General features: G+C 38.9%; 1 protein-coding gene across 1 annotated transcript in view; it reads left to right on the top strand.

The window, feature by feature from the left end:
* The window catches only part of LOC134536763 (uncharacterized), a 56554-nt gene extending 53145 nt beyond the window's left edge, over positions 1-3409 (top strand). Inside the window, exon 3 of the mRNA XM_063376674.1 lies at positions 1416-3409. Within this exon, the coding sequence (XP_063232744.1) occupies positions 1416-1698 (283 nt within the window). The 3' untranslated portion in view covers positions 1699-3409. The remainder of the gene's footprint in view (positions 1-1415) is intronic.
* Positions 3410-18033: the final 14624 nt, after the last annotated feature.

Raw genomic sequence — 18033 nt, 5'->3', positions numbered from 1 at the left:
TAACGTTTGGTAAATACATTGGATATACCTAGGCTTGCCATAACTTCTCCGAGCCAAACCGGGACAGCGGATTGACCCGGAGGGGGGGGGGGGGGGGTCAGCCCCTGGGAAAAATTATGTTAAAAATTAAACCTTGAAATTCCCATAAAGATAAACACATTTGTCGGACAACTTTTTTGTATTATGTTTTACATTAAAATTATTTACATTAAATTAGTATTCATATGTTAAAAAAAGAAAAAAATTATTTCCCCATTCCAAACAGTTCAGACAGACTTGAAAGTAATTCTTTTAACATGTACTTTTTACTTCTAAATAGTTCATAAAAGTCTGAGCAATAGGGATGCAAATTTACTTTGCGTGTCAAAAAAAAAAATCCCTGTCGTCTCCCCAAAGCGTTGTTCACTAATGAAAATTTTTCTTTCTACAATAATTGCCGATGTACCTGGTAAACAAAACATATATTCTATAACCCTGCCAAGATTTGGAACGTTGACCCCTTGAACAGAGAAGTGATTAAAGAGCTGCGTATGTTGGCGCTGGTAGTTCTGTTCAACCTGTTTCCATTTTTTTAATACAATTTTTTCGTTGTTACTTACCGCTGACCGGGACATGGACAAAACCGGTCTGGACACCGGGACAACAGCTTCAAACCGGGACTGTCCCGGTCAAACCGGGACGTATGGCAAGCCTAGATATACCCACTATTAACGGTCAAACTACATTATCAAATATAGCTGGAGACAACAATGTGACTATAGGTTGTAGTAGTAGTATTGGACGGAACACGGCTTCCAAGTTTTTGAACTTATTATATTTGTGGAATTTAGTTTTTTTTTTTTTAAGTTGTATACATTTAAATCACAATAAATAATATTCGTTACAGTGATTTTTCAAATTTTGTAGAAACATAATTTCATTTGTACACGTAAAATGTTTTCACATATGACATTCATTTTAACATTATTATTATTATCTTAACTTTCATAACCTCTTTAATCACCCATGTGCTGTTCGCCATTTTAAAAGAATCGCTGTGTGGTAAACGGCCGATTGCTTCCAACATCCGAACGTATTTTGGAACCAGTCGTACATGCGAGAGATGTCATCCAAGTTGTGACAGTTGTGACAGTTGTGACGTATCCGGTGACAGTATGATTGGGGAGGTGTCGGAAGAGAGAGTTATGCCGGTCCAGGGGTTTCCCCCCCTTTTCTTTATTGACCCAGCGCTCTTAGCCGATAGGCCCTACCGCCCTGGGGCCCCCATGGGCATGGATGCGGATACGCCGCATACGCAACCGGGAAGGGCGTTAGAGCTTTTGGCTATACACAGAGGCTGAGGCTACCCATCCCAGCTTATGTACCACCTCCGGCCCCCTACCCCGGGCCTGAATGGGTGGCGGTGTGGCTCACAGGTGGCGGCGCTGGCCCAGCGTGAGCTGGCGTCCGGGCGACGCGAGCGACTACTACTTGGAGGACTACGAGGACTACCACCAGGACTACGAGGAGGCGGCGGCGGCGGTCTGCTCGCACGACGGCTACTGCTGCTGCTGCTCCTGCGTGTACGGCGCGGTTGGGGTGCTTCCCCCATCGGCCCCAGCGGCGCCGCAGCACTTCGGCCTCAGCCGGTACGGCCACCTCAAGATCGACTACTCCTGCAGCTGGGACTGCCTCGACAAGTACATCGCCTCCGACTGAGCGGCGCGGTGTCTCTCGAGAGAAGCCTGAGATGTACCTGCATCGAGTTCCGTCCCTGCCCGAACACGCCCGAACATTCACCTTCGGCCAACCTCGGGATTCGTTTTATTTTTGAGCAGGAAACAATGAATTCAAATATTAAAAGTGGTCGGTTAGGTTAGCCACATTAAAACACTTTAAAACACTATTTGACGGTTAGTTAGGTTAGCATAGCTACGTTAAAATAAACAGAGAAATATAAATATATATAAAAATGAACCCGAGGTTGGCCGAAGGTGAATATTCGGGCGTATTCGGGCAGGGACAGAACTTAATTTACATCTTAGGCTACCCGTGTGTGTCTCTCTCTCTCTCTCTCTCTCTCTCTCTCTCCCCCCCTCCCCCCATCCACCCTCCTCCTGACCAGAACACAAGCTTTCTTTACGTTCACGGAAGATTCCTTTCGGAAACCAGTTGCCAAGAAATAGTTTAGATTGCCGCCAGGAAGATACTGGTTAACTTTGTACAACACACGGCACATATGAAATACGGTTCCCCCCCCCCCCCCCTCTTTTTCGAGTCAATGCTGAATGTTTATTTACAAAAAATTGGCGCATTGACGTCTCATGTGAGGGTTGTACTTAGGTTTGTGAATTTTTTACCTGACACCAGCAAAATTCCCGGGTCCAAAAAAGATGTTTCGTTCATCATGCGCAGGCATTATTTGCAATCTCTCGACTGTCGCAAAAAAAAATAACACGAAATTTGCAGGTTTATTATATTCGTGGCATACACAGTTTCTACCTTGTTTTCGAGGTTACAAAACCTCGTTGATATTTTTTTTGTGTGTGTCCGGATTTCAGTGCAAAAACAATTGAGTTCTTTACTATAAAAATTATATACTGTGGTAATAATTTAAAAAAAAAATCGTGTCTGTCCGAATGTCTTTGTTACTGTTTTATGTCACTGGGCTTTAGAAGTTCTTTTGCCAAATCGTACATCAATAAAGACCATATGCGCTGAGGAAAATAATATCGAATTAACCAATTAACAGCTTAATAGGCTGGAATTATACTTTTTTTTTTCGTTTGCTTATGCAGCCGTTATTGGATCATGACTTATACATTAAAATATGCCAACTGGCACGACGAAAGTTAATGCTAGACGTATGTGCTGAAGACATAAAATCAGCCTATGTAGTCATTAGTCTTTGAACGAGCTTCCAAAACAGTTTGTTTGAGCGTGAGATAGCGCCGTGATATATCTCACATAAAGCAGGACTATGTTGGATGCGGTTCACTGTATTATAAAAGTTGCACAACAAATGGGTATTTATTAACTAAAGTAAGTCGCTACTTGTCGCATGTCACATAAATCGCTCCGTTCCGAACTGTAAAAGATTAGCGCTTTAATGCTAATCCTTCTTTAATTAATTTCTTATTGCTATTTCCTTTTGTTAGTAATAATATGATAAAATTATATATTTAAACTTAAGATATATTCCTGCAACCAAAATTATTTAAATGGGTATTATGTTTCATTTGAACATATTATTATGTACATATGTTAGTGGATATTATTATTTTTCTTTTAATATTATTTTATAAGCGTATGCACGCTTAATTTTAGGACATGTGAATTGTATCCTCTGTTTATGTTGTTTTTTGTACATGCACTTATTGTATATTGTTGTTATGGGATTATATATTAAAGAGTATTTGTTTTCTGCTTATGTGATATATTCTTTAAAAAAATGTGAAGCACAGTCACTCAGTCCGAGAAACCCAACACTAATTATGTTTTAACTATAGATGTTAACTCACCAGAAACACTCCCAAATAACCGTAAAGTGAGATATTAGCATAAAACTGTACAAATGAATCATTTGAATAACTGTAGTGTATATTTTTACTGGAACTTCAGTTAAATCTCTGTCTCATCCACCATGATACAATACCTCTTTTACATACATGTACAATTATTTAATTTTATACCAATGACACAATATATGTTTCATTTTCACTACATATTATCTGCTGGATCATAAAAGTCAGGAATCTGTTCATAACCAAAACTTTGTATGATGATACATGTATATTGGTCATAAGAGTTGTTAATATTTTATTTACTCATAAATAATGGGTAATGACAGCATACAACGTGAAACACCTCACACAAGTTATTACTTAAATAACGTAAAGATTACAATATTTTAGTACATAATTAAAAAAAAATTAATTCACAGGATTTTCTTGGCTTCAAAAGGCACCCAACTCGATCCAGCACCATGATAACATTTAAAACTTCCTGCAACTCTAGGATTTATCACAGGTAGCTTTTTTCCACTACCTAATACTTTACATTGTGCATAATTTTGCATTGCATATAATTTTGGAAACTTTTTAAGTTAAGCAATTAATGGCCACGATGCAAACTTAACACTTATGCTTTTAAAGACACGAAGTTAAAATATCTGCCTCCTTTTATAAGGAGTGTAACATGACTTCAGTTTTATTGTTCTCAAAAGTAGTACCAATGGTCTAGGTATCCTCCTGTTACTGTTATTCACTCAACAGGCTGTGTTTTTGTAAGCGTGCAACTGCGCGAACAATGCAACTTTTATTTATTTATTACATTTTATTACATTGAACACTTCATATACCGGGGGAAAAAAACTCAGAGGGGTCTGCTACTAGGGCGTCCCTCAGTAACTGGCTTTGATAATCACTGTAACACACGAACCATGGCATAACTACATAAAGCAAGCAATAGAAAAATAATAATTATGTCTCTAGCAACTTAAGTAAAAGGTTATATAAAAAGCCCATAAAATATATAAGAATAATGAAAAATTACTTTGGGCACTTACACTTTGCATATTAAATAAAAAAAACTAGGTATTCCAATCTCAAAAATATTATTTACAAAAGGGGTTTAAATATTTTAAATGGCACAAGTAAATTCAGTATGGCACTAAGTAGGTATATATAGTTCATATGGGGGCAGGGGAGGAGGGAGGGGGATCGGGGATCCGATCCAGCCACCTTAACGCTTCGCTTCATCAGCCATGTTGGATTATGTCACTTCCTTCGACCATACACACATGAAAAAGTGTCCCGTTACGTTCATCAGCCATCTACGCACGAAAAAATGTCCCGTTACGTAACGAACGAACGGAGGAGGACGGACAGACCAGCTCGCCAGGACGTCTCGCTATGAAAAGTATTAGGCGGTAATAAACAGCCAGGAGGTAACGAATATAAGCCTACTTCAACACGTGTTATGAACGCCGGATACATACGGCCAGGCAACCGTGTGTTTTGGCGCGCTCTACTTCCACGACGCGCAACGGCACCGGCAAGTTTTTATTACTACCTCCTCTCAAGTTCTGATCTCCTAATACTTCACAGCAGAGAAGCGCTGTTGGTCGGAGCCCGTAGGTACTTCCTTCGCACGCCTAACCTAACCTAACCTAACCTAAACTACCCTCACCTAACCTAATCCATATGCTAATCTATGCTAACCTAACCTAACCTAAACTAAACTAAACTAACCACACCTAACCTAATCCATATGCTAATCTATGCTAACCTAACCTAACCTAACCTAATCCATATGCTAATCTATGCAAACCTAACCTAACCTAACCTAAACTACCCTCACCTAACCTAATCCATATGCTAATCTATGCTAACCTAACCTAAACTAAACTAACCACACCTAACCTAATCCATATGCTAATCTATGCTAACCTAACCTAACCTAATCCATATGCTAATCTATGCAAACCTAACCTAACCTAAACTAAACTAACCTTAACCTAATCCATATGCTAATCTATGCTAACCTTACCTAAACTAAACTAAACCTAACCTAACCTAACCTAACCTAACCTAACCTAACCTAACCTACCCTAACCTAAACTAAACTAACCTAACCTAATCCATATGCTAATCTATGCTAACCTAACCTAACCTAACCTAAACTAAACTAAACCTAACCTAACCTAACCTACCCTACCCAAACCTAACCTAACCTAACCTAATCCATATGCTAATCTATGCTAACCTAACCTAACCTAACCTAATCCATATGCTAATCTATGCTAACCTAACCTAATCCATGCCAATCTATGCTAATCCATATGCTAACCTAACCTAATCCATATGCTAATCTATGCTAACCTAACCTAATCCATGCCAATCTATGCTAATCCATGTCAATCTATGCCAATCCGTATGCCAATCTATGCTTATTCGTATACCAATCTATGCTAACCTGTATGCCAATCTATGCTAATCCATATGCCAATCTATGCTAATCCATATGTTAATCCATGCTAATCCATTTGCCATTTTGTATTTCTAGTAATTTCCACCAACTTCGAATCGTGACGTCACCGTTGCAATTTTCGTTACGATCGCCATCTTGAAAATCCGCAATTTTTTATGTTAGAAAATCGGGAAAAATTTTAAAAATCATTAAAAAAATTAAATAATCGAATTAAATAAAAATCTTAAAAACCACTGTTGCAGTTATTGTTACGGTCGACATCTTGGATTATATAAATGTTGCATATTTCGTTACACCCGCCATCTTGGTTGAGTACCATATCATTCTTACACTTTTCGTTAAGACCGCCATATTGGGTCCTATTAATGTTACAATTATCGTTATGGTCGCCATCTTTAAATTTAGACGCCATCTTGAAAATCTTTATTTATTATCCGATTTTAATGAAAAAAAAGTTCAAAATTCATCAAAAAATTAACTTAATAGAATTCTGTTAATATCGATTCCCGTCCTTGATTCGAAACCGGCGAGGGCAAAAAATATAAAATCAACAGATCCTTCCTCCACAGAAGCCACCTTCAGACTGACCTACCTCCACCAATAACAAGGTATTTACCATCAGCTGGTATGACGTCACCACACCTTTGACCTTGACCTTTGACCTTAACCTTGAAATTTGACCTTGACCTTGAAATTTAACCTTAACCTTGAAATTTGACCTCGACATTGATCTTTGACTTTGACCTTGATGTCCATCACGGATCCGTCATTTTATGTTCAGTACATGCTAGTGGTCATTGCCACCATCATGTTTTCGTCTGCTGGAGGTCACCATATTGTGTGTACTTGTCTTACCATCATGCAAATTCTATTCTAACATGCTACAGTGCAGTAATAATTTATTATTGCTGAGGTGCCCACCATCTTGAAATTTGACCGCCATGTTGAAATCATGTAATTATTTAGTTAGAAATGCGGGAAAAATTCCAATAGTCTCCGAAAAAATCAATTATTAATTTACAAATTGAATCGATGGATCCATGTCCAAGGTTCGATTCTTGACCAGTGACAGTTGTAACTAATTATTAAATAAATTTTAAATTCTTTTTTCCGTTACCTTTCGCGGAGTTTATTAATCATAAGTCAATATACCTAACCAAAGAATTAATACAGTGACGATAAGCCTATCATGAAAGTCTAATTTTTGAATAATCTGAATAACCTATAAGCCGTTCATGTACAAAACCGCACATAAAGAACAATTGTCTTCAGTCCATGAGACCGAGTCATGTCATTATCAGACGTATAGGCTAGTCATTTCAGGACCACATGACCTTCGTCGTTAGCTAATTATATTCAATTAATCCATCGTGACATTTTTATACATTCTAAAGGAGCAAGTAACCTTGAAAAATATTTTAGTAACACCAAGAGGTGATAAACTAGTAAATATTCAATCACTACATTTTGTACTACGCGCAATCAACAAAAAGGAAGCACCATCAACGAAAAGACAGCACCACCAACGAAAAGGCAGCTCCGCCAACGAAAAGGCAGCACATTTGGAAGCAACGACAACGAAAAGGCAGCACAGCCAACGAAAATACAGCACATTTGGAAGCACCGACAACGAAAAGACAGCAGCGACAACGAAAAGACAGAACATTTGGAAGCACCGACAACGAAAAGGCACCACATTTTGGAAGCACCGACCACGAAAAGTCAGCACCGCCAACGAAAAGGCAGCTCATTTGGAAGTACCCGCTTTCGAAAAGACAGCACATTTGGAAGCATCGTCAACGAAAAGGCACGGACCGCAAGACCGGGCCATGAACAATGTCAGTCATATAGTCCATGAACACAGTACACACAGAAAAACGAAATGTACACCCAGTACACACAGGAAAACGTAATTTACACACAGGAAAACGGAATATACACACAGTACACACAGGAAAACGGAATGAACACACAGTACACACAGGAAAACGGAATGTACACACAGTAAACACAAGAAACCGGAATGTACACACAGTAAACACAAGAAAACGGAATGTACACACAGTACACACAGAAAACGGAACGTACACACAGTACACACAGGAAACGGTACGTACACACAGTACACACAAGAAACGGAACGTACACACAGTACACACAGGAAACGGAACGTATACACACAGTACACACAGGAAACGGAACGTACACACAGTACACACAGGAAACGGAACGTACACACAGTACACACAGGAAACGGAACGTATACACACAGTACACACAGGAAACGGAACGTACACACAGTACACACAGGAAACGGAACGTACACACAGTACACACAGGAAACTAAACGTACACACAGTACACACAGGAAACGGAACGTATACACACAGTACACACAGAAAACGGAACGTACACACAGTACACACAGGAAACGGAACGTACACACAGTACACACAGGAAACTAAACGTACACACAGTACACACAGGAAACGAAACGTATACACAGTACACACAGGAAACGGAACGTACACACAGTACACACAGGAAACGAAACGTATACACAGTACACACAGGAAAAGGAACGTACACACAGTACACACAGGAAACAGAACGTACACACAGTACACACAGGAAACGAAACGTAAACACAGTACACACTGGAAACGTATACACACAGTACACACAGGAAACGGAATGATCACACATACAGTAGCGGAAACACACAGGCTTAGTTGGAAATCAGAATACAAGAAATAAAAACATTAAATTTTTACTTTCAATATTTAATTACTTCTCAACATTACACAAATACAAGTAAAAGAAGCCATTATTGTATGTAGCCTGCTTTCCTCAGTTCTTTGAGTATGAAGGATATTTCTTTGATGCACGAATAGTTTCCTTCACAAAGCGAGCCATGTAGAAGTCTTAGCCGGTCAACCATTATGTTTGGATCTTTCCATGATGTGTAATCAATCTCTTCTACCACCATCTTACTTGCTTGTTTATTATAAATACTGTCAATATCACAATCATCCCAGTGATCATAATAAGCATTATCAGATTTATTTATTATAACACGACGTTTCCAACGTTTCGGTCTCAGGACATCGCCACATTCTTCGATCTTGTCAGCTCTAGGTGCTTCATCACAGTCTATACCTTTGTCAACAGCCTCAGAGTCACTGTAACAATCACTGTAGAAGACATCCTCTTCACCCAGATTACCGTATGAATTCGCTATCGATGATGTCGAAGTGTCTTCATCGTCTTCATGCTTCCTTTTTAGGAGTCCATCATTTTTACAAAGAATGGAGGATCTACTGAATATAGGCTTGAATGTATTCTCACTTTTCACGGTGTTGATACTGCCATTAGTTTCAGTCTTCCCGAAGCCATTAGCATCCTTCAATTTATGTTCTTTCTCACGATCGGGTGAGCTAATACCATCACGCTCAGGACAAGGAAAATTATTGTCGTAATGCAGATCACTCTTCTTTAGTCTAGTGGATCCATCAGTGTCCTCTATGCCGTAAGTAGTCTTGACTTTACATGTTCTACCATGTCTTTTTAAGCTGTCAATTCGTGTTAACAACCTGCTACAACGATTACAGCTTAACATGTTGCGTAGTGGGTTTCTAGCACAATCATTCTTCCCATGACGTCTAGCATTCCTTCTCATGGCAAAATCCTTGCCACAGTAACTACAGCGGCTTCCTTCCGATTCAGCTGCAGATAACAAACCACGATCCATGGTAGCTTCTGTGACTAATGCCAGATGCAAACTAAGAGTTTTAAATTAGATCCAATACTTAAATAGAAATTTTTTCATATTTCATCAGCGAGAGTTAATTTATCTCATACAAAAGTACTTGCTGCAACTAGTTCTGCTTTTCAACAACTGATGACGTCACGTATTGCTTGCAGGTAAATAATATTTAGTTCTTTAATGCAGGATGCGGGATGCTCACTAACGATCGCAAAAGAAAGATGGCTTCGCTAGACTCCAAGGAAAAGGAAGTTCGTCTTGCATGTTGGTGCTCCACAGATGTCTCATGGAGTAATATTAATTTGACTGAGTAATGATATTTTTTAACTCCACCTGATAAAAATATTGCAAGTTTTGATTTAGTAGCAGAAATTATCGAATTAAATGTAACTCCAAATAAAATGACATGTCTCATTAAGAGTAAAACTCCTTCATGGAGAGTTCGGTTTCTCAGAATAGTCAGATACACTTGAAGAAACCACAGGAATGATTGCAAGAACACGGGAAAAACCATCAAAATATTGATAAGAATAATCAGGAGCACACGGAGAAAAACCATCATAATATTGACAAGAATTATCGGGAGCACACGGAGAAAAACCATCATAATATTGACAAGAATTATCGGGAGCACACGGAGAAAACCAACAAAATTTTGACAAAAATTATCGGGAGCACACGGAGAAAACCACCACACATTTTCTTGGATATCATTAAATTTAAAAAAAAATTAAAAATAAAAATAAATTAATAAAAAATTTAAAACAAAAAAAATCTACAAAAAAAATACACAAAATTCTGGCTTGTACTAAAACTCTATCATTGATGAGCAAAGATAGAGTTTTAGTACAAGCCAGAATTTTGTGTATTTTTTTTGTAGATTTTTTTTGTTTTAAATTTTTTATTAATTTATTTTTATTTTTAATTTTTTTTTAAATTTAATGATATCCAAGAAAATGTGTGGTGGTTTTCTCCGTGTGCTCCCGATAATTTTTGTCAAAATTTTGTTGGTTTTCTCCGTGTGCTCCCGATAATTCTTGTCAATATTATGATGGTTTTTCTCCGTGTGCTCCCGATAATTCTTGTCAATATTATGATGGTTTTTCTCCGTGTGCTCCTGATTATTCTTATCAATATTTTGATGGTTTTTCCCGTGTTCTTGCAATCATTCCTGTGGTTTCTTCAAGTGTATCTGACTATTCTGAGAAACCGAACTCTCCATGAAGGAGTTTTACTCTTAATGAGACATGTCATTTTATTTGGAGTTACATTTAATTCGATAATTTCTGCTACTAAATCAAAACTTGCAATATTTTTATCAGGTGGAGTTAAAAAATATCATTACTCAGTCAAATTAATATTACTCCATGAGACATCTGTGGAGCACCAACATGCAAGACGAACTTCCTTTTCCTTGGAGTCTAGCGAAGCCATCTTTCTTTTGCGATCGTTAGTGAGCATCCCGCATCCTGCATTAAAGAACTAAATATTATTTACCTGCAAGCAATACGTGACGTCATCAGTTGTTGAAAAGCAGAACTAGTTGCAGCAAGTACTTTTGTATGAGATAAATTAACTCTCGCTGATGAAATATGAAAAAATTTCTATTTAAGTATTGGATCTAATTTAAAACTCTTAGTTTGCATCTGGCATTAGTCACAGAAGCTACCATGGATCGTGGTTTGTTATCTGCAGCTGAATCGGAAGGAAGCCGCTTTAGTTACTGTGGCAAGGATTTTGCCATGAGAAGGAATGCTAGACGTCATGGGAAGAATGATTGTGCTAGAAACCCACTACGCAACATGTTAAGCTGTAATCGTTGTAGCAGGTTGTTAACACGAATTGACAGCTTAAAAAGACATGGTAGAACATGTAAAGTCAAGACTACTTACGGCATAGAGGACACTGATGGATCCACTAGACTAAAGAAGAGTGATCTGCATTACGACAATAATTTTCCTTGTCCTGAGCGTGATGGTATTAGCTCACCCGATCGTGAGAAAGAACATAAATTGAAGGATGCTAATGGCTTCGGGAAGACTGAAACTAATGGCAGTATCAACACCGTGAAAAGTGAGAATACATTCAAGCCTATATTCAGTAGATCCTCCATTCTTTGTAAAAATGATGGACTCCTAAAAAGGAAGCATGAAGACGATGAAGACACTTCGACATCATCGATAGCGAATTCATACGGTAATCTGGGTGAAGAGGATGTCTTCTACAGTGATTGTTACAGTGACTCTGAGGCTGTTGACAAAGGTATAGACTGTGATGAAGCACCTAGAGCTGACAAGATCGAAGAATGTGGCGATGTCCTGAGACCGAAACGTTGGAAACGTCGTGTTATAATAAATAAATCTGATAATGCTTATTATGATCACTGGGATGATTGTGATATTGACAGTATTTATAATAAACAAGCAAGTAAGATGGTGGTAGAAGAGATTGATTACACATCATGGAAAGATCCAAACATAATGGTTGACCGGCTAAGACTTCTACATGGCTCGCTTTGTGAAGGAAACTATTCGTGCATCAAAGAAATATCCTTCATACTCAAAGAACTGAGGAAAGCAGGCTACATACAATAATGGCTTCTTTTACTTGTATTTGTGTAATGTTGAGAAGTAATTAAATATTGAAAGTAAAAATTTAATGTTTTTATTTCTTGTATTCTGATTTCCAACTAAGCCTGTGTGTTTCCGCTACTGTATGTGTGATCATTCCGTTTCCTGTGTGTACTGTGTGTATACGTTTCCAGTGTGTACTGTGTGTACGTTTCGTTTCCTGTGTGTACTGTGTGTACGTTCCTTTTCCTGTGTGTACTGTGTATACGTTTCGTTTCCTGTGTGTACTGTGTGTACGTTCCGTTTCCTGTGTGTACTGTGTATACGTTTCGTTTCCTGTGTGTACTGTGTGTACGTTTAGTTTCCTGTGTGTACTGTGTGTACGTTCCGTTTCCTGTGTGTACTGTGTGTACGTTCCGTTTCCTGTGTGTACTGTGTGTACGTTCCGTTTTCTGTGTGTACTGTGTGTATACGTTCCGTTTCCTGTGTGTACTGTGTGTACGTTTAGTTTCCTGTGTGTACTGTGTGTACGTTCCGTTTCCTGTGTGTACTGTGTGTACGTTCCGTTTCCTGTGTGTACTGTGTGTATACGTTCCGTTTCCTGTGTGTACTGTGTGTACGTTCCGTTTCCTGTGTGTACTGTGTGTACGTTCCGTTTCCTGTGTGTACTGTGTGTATACGTTCCGTTTCCTGTGTGTACTGTGTGTACGTTCCGTTTCTTGTGTGTACTGTGTGTACGTACCGTTTCCTGTGTGTACTGTGTGTACGTTCCGTTTTCTGTGTGTACTGTGTGTACATTCCGTTTTCTTGTGTTTACTGTGTGTACATTCCGGTTTCTTGTGTTTACTGTGTGTACATTCCGTTTTCCTGTGTGTACTGTGTGTTCATTCCGTTTTCCTGTGTGTACTGTGTGTATATTCCGTTTTCCTGTGTGTAAATTACGTTTTCCTGTGTGTACTGGGTGTACATTTCGTTTTTCTGTGTGTACTGTGTTCATGGACTATATGACTGACATTGTTCATGGCCCGGTCTTGCGGTCCGTGCCTTTTCGTTGACGATGCTTCCAAATGTGCTGTCTTTTCGAAAGCGGTACTTCCAAATGAGCTGCCTTTTCGTTGGCGGTGCTGACTTTTCGTGGTCGGTGCTTCCAAAATGTGGTGCCTTTTCGTTGTCGGTGCTTCCAAATGTTCTGTCTTTTCGTTGTCGCTGCTGTCTTTTCGTTGTCGGTGCTTCCAAATGTGCTGTATTTTCGTTGGCTGTGCTGCCTTTTCGTTGTCGTTGCTTCCAAATGTGCTGCCTTTTCGTTGGCGGAGCTGCCTTTTCGTTGGTGGTGCTGTCTTTTCGTTGATGGTGCTTCCTTTTTGTTGATTGCGCGTAGTACAAAATGTAGTGATTGAATATTTACTAGTTTATCACCTCTTGGTGTTACTAAAATATTTTTCAAGGTTACTTGCTCCTTTAGAATGTATAAAAATGTCACGATGGATTAATTGAATATAATTAGCTAACGACGAAGGTCATGTGGTCCTGAAATGACTAGCCTATACGTCTGATAATGACATGACTCGGTCTCATGGACTGAAGACAATTGTTCTTTATGTGCGGTTTTGTACATGAACGGCTTATAGGTTATTCAGATTATTCAAAAATTAGACTTTCATGATAGGCTTATCGTCACTGTATTAATTCTTTGGTTAGGTATATTGACTTATGATTAATAAACTCCGCGAAAGGTAACGGAAAAAAGAATTTAAAATTTATTTAATAATTAGTTACAACTGTCACTGGTCAAGAATCGAACCTTGGACATGGATCCATCGATTCAATTTGTAAATTAATAATTGATTTTTTCGGAGACTATTGGAATTTTTCCCGCATTTCTAACTAAATAATTACATGATTTCAACATGGCGGTCAAATTTCAAGATGGTGGGCACCTCAGCAATAATAAATTATTACTGCACTGTAGCATGTTATAATAGAATTTGCATGATGGTAAGACAAGTACACACAATATGGTGACCTCCAGCAGACGAAAACATGATGGTGGCAATGACCACTAGCATGTACTGAACATAAAATGACGGATCCGTGATGGACATCAAGGTCAAAGTCAAAGATCAATGTCGAGGTCAAATTTCAAGGTTAAGGTTAAATTTCAAGGTCAAGGTCAAATTTCAAGGTCAAGGTCAAATTTCAAGGTTAAGGTCAAAGGTCAAGGTCAAGGTCAAAGGTGTGGTGACGTCATACCAGCTGATGGTAAATACCTTGTTATTGGTGGAGGTAGGTCAGTCTGAAGGTGGCTTCTGTGGAGGAAGGATCTGTTGATTTTATATTTTTTGCCCTCGCCGGTTTCGAATCAAGGACGGGAATCGATATAAACAGAATTCTATTAAGTTAATTTTTTGATGAATTTTGAACTTTTTTTTCATTAAAATCGGATAATAAATAAAGATTTTCAAGATGGCGTCTAAATTTAAAGATGGCGACCATAACGATAATTGTAACATTAATAGGACCCAATATGGCGGTCTTAACGAAAAGTGTAAGAATGATATGGTACTCAACCAAGATGGCGGGTGTAACGAAATATGCAACATTTATATAATCCAAGATGTCGACCGTAACAATAACTGCAACAGTGGTTTTTAAGATTTTTATTTAATTCGATTATTTAATTTTTTTAATGATTTTTAAAATTTTTCCCGATTTTCTAACATAAAAAATTGCGGATTTTCAAGATGGCGATCGTAACGAAAATTGCAACGGTGACGTCACGATTCGAAGTTGGTGGAAATTACTAGAAATACAAAATGGCAAATGGATTAGCATTGATTAACATATGGATTAGCATAGATTGGCATATGGATTAGCATAGATTGGCATACAGGTTAGCATAGATTGGTATACGAATAAGCATAGATTGGCATACGGATTGGCATAGATTGACATGGATTAGCATAGATTGGCATGGATTAGGTTAGGTTAGCATAGATTAGCATATGGATTAGGTTAGGTTAGGTTAGCATAGATTAGCATATGGATTAGCATAGATTGGCATGGATTAGGTTAGGTTAGCATAGATTAGCATATGGATTAGGTTAGGTTAGGTTAGGTTAGCATAGATTAGCATATGGATTAGGTTAGGTTAGGTTAGGTTAGGTTTGGGTAGGGTAGGTTAGGTTAGGGTAGGTTTAGTTTAGTTTAGTTTAGTTTAGGTTAGGTTAGGTTAGCATAGATTAGCATATGGATTAGGTTAGGTTAGTTTAGTTTAGTTTAGTTTAGGTTAGGTTAGGTTAGGGTAGGTTAGGTTAGGTTAGGTTAGGTTAGGTTAGGTTAGGTTAGGTTAGGTTAGGTTATGTTAGGTTAGGTTTGGTTTAGTTTAGTTTAGTTTAGTTTAGTTTAGGTAAGGTTAGCATAGATTAGCATATGGATTAGGTTAAGGTTAGTTTAGTTTAGGTTAGGTTAGGTTAGGTTTGCATAGATTAGCATATGGATTAGGTTAGGTTAGGTTAGGTTAGGTTAGCATAGATTAGCATATGGATTAGGTTAGGTGTGGTTAGTTTAGTTTAGTTTAGTTTAGTTTAGGTTAGGTTAGGTTAGGTTAGCATAGATTAGCATATGGATTAGGTTAGGTGAGGGTAGTTTAGGTTAGGTTAGGTTAGGTTTGCATAGATTAGCATATGGATTAGGTTAGGTTAGGTTAGGTTAGGTTAGCATAGATTAGCATATGGATTAGGTTAGGTGTGGTGAGTTTAGTTTAGTTTAGTTTAGTTTAGGTTAGGTTAGGTTAGCATAGATTAGCATATGGATTAGGTTAGGTGAGGGTAGTTTAGGTTAGGTTAGGTTAGGTTAGGCGTGCGAAGGAAGTACCTACGGGCTCCGACCAACAGCGCTTCTCTGCTGTGAAGTATTAGGAGATCAGAACTTGAGAGGAGGTAGTAATAAAAACTTGCCGGTGCCGTTGCGCGTCGTGGAAGTAGAGCGCGCCAAAACACACGGTTGCCTGGCCGTATGTATCCGGCGTTCATAACACGTGTTGAAGTAGGCTTATATTCGTTACCTCCTGGCTGTTTATTACCGCCTAATACTTTTCATAGCGAGACGTCCTGGCGAGCTGGTCTGTCCGTCCTCCTCCGTTCGTTCGTTACGTAACGGGACATTTTTTCGTGCGTAGATGGCTGATGAACGTAACGGGACACTTTTTCATGTGTGTATGGTCGAAGGAAGTGACATAATCCAACATGGCTGATGAAGCGAAGCGTTAAGGTGGCTGGATCGGATCCCCGATCCCCCTCCCTCCTCCCCTGCCCCCATATGAACTATATATACCTACTGCACTACTCAAGCCACAGAGCCATCAAAAAGTTGCAATATTTAGTACCTACCTTAAAAGCCGCTATTAACTACAATGATTAGAGCACAATAATAAGAACAAGGAAAAGAGAACAGAAATGAGTAAGCTGTAAGACTGCACCATACAATCAAAACAACAACTCGCCTCACAATAAAGCTGTTCAGAGCAGTCCTCTACTCGGCGCTCACACTGTCTGGTGGTGGCCGACACGATGCCTCGTTCCAGCCCAAGTCCAGAACGGGCAACACACAGCTAACAGTGATTGGGTCACCCGGAGTTCCACCCACGGTAATCTTCCACTTTGTCGGCTAAGCCTAAGCGAAAAATAAGTGCCTTACAGCTCTTACGAAGCAATTAACACAAAGCAGAACACATATAGTTTATTTCCAGGACACCCAGATTTGCTGAACTGAATAAACAATCTGTCAATCTTTAATGGTAGCCTCTACGAAACATTTTCATAGAAAAAACTGCTCGGAAGCGAAAAGAAAGTCCCCTTACGTACACCTGACGTAAGCAATTATAAACATCTAAGTAAACTTTGAGGTACAGTTCTGGAATTTAAGAAAGTAGTTGGCACAGATGAAAGAACCTCAAATAATCATAGGCGAATTCCTTGCGTCACATAATGTAACCATCAAACGTAATTTATCTTATGTACCTTCCTTGTCCAATGTCACTGTATTTATTTTCCCGACTCCTCACCAACTCCAGCTCAACCCAGCGAATAAGGATTCTAGGTTTAAGTCCTTAGAACACTCGTCTGTCAGTCACTTCAACTAGAGATTACTTCACAGAAATCCTATCCCTCCACATTAACATAGTGACGGTAGCATACCAAGGGTCTTCGGCGGCGGTCTCGGCGGAAGCACGACGACGGACATAGTGATGCGGCGGTCTTCTGGTCGACGAGTCTCTCCGATGGCTTCCCTCCTCTCTCTCTTCTCGACAGCTCGCCAAAAAGCTCCTTCTTTCTTCCAGAACAATATAGAGACAGAACCATTTACGGGTCACATTTGTTGAGGTCTTGTAGGTGATCTACCTCCCAAGTATGACACTTAGCACAAAGCACTTTACAATTGATCGAGGGCACAGCAAAAGACAGAGATTACGTAAAATTAGGGGGAAGTTGTGCCCAAGAGGTCGAAATGCATTGGTGAATACAACGTTCTGGGGATTTGGAAGAAAATAATGCTGGTTCCAGATCATGCGACGGGACTCGAAACAGTGCAATGAACAGACATTAGAATAAGAGAAGAATGAACTCGTGATATAATTACAAAGAATATAAAATAAAACAGATAGTCAGGATCTCAATATAAAATCTTGACTGCTGGATACACTAAAAAATGATGCTAGAATGTTATACT

Source organism: Bacillus rossius, chromosome 11 (assembly GCF_032445375.1).
Source record: "Bacillus rossius redtenbacheri isolate Brsri chromosome 11, Brsri_v3, whole genome shotgun sequence".
Taxonomy (NCBI): Eukaryota; Metazoa; Arthropoda; class Insecta; order Phasmatodea; family Bacillidae; genus Bacillus; species Bacillus rossius.
Note: the sequence above shows the minus strand (reverse complement) of the source record. Positions and strands in the feature narration are given on the sequence as shown.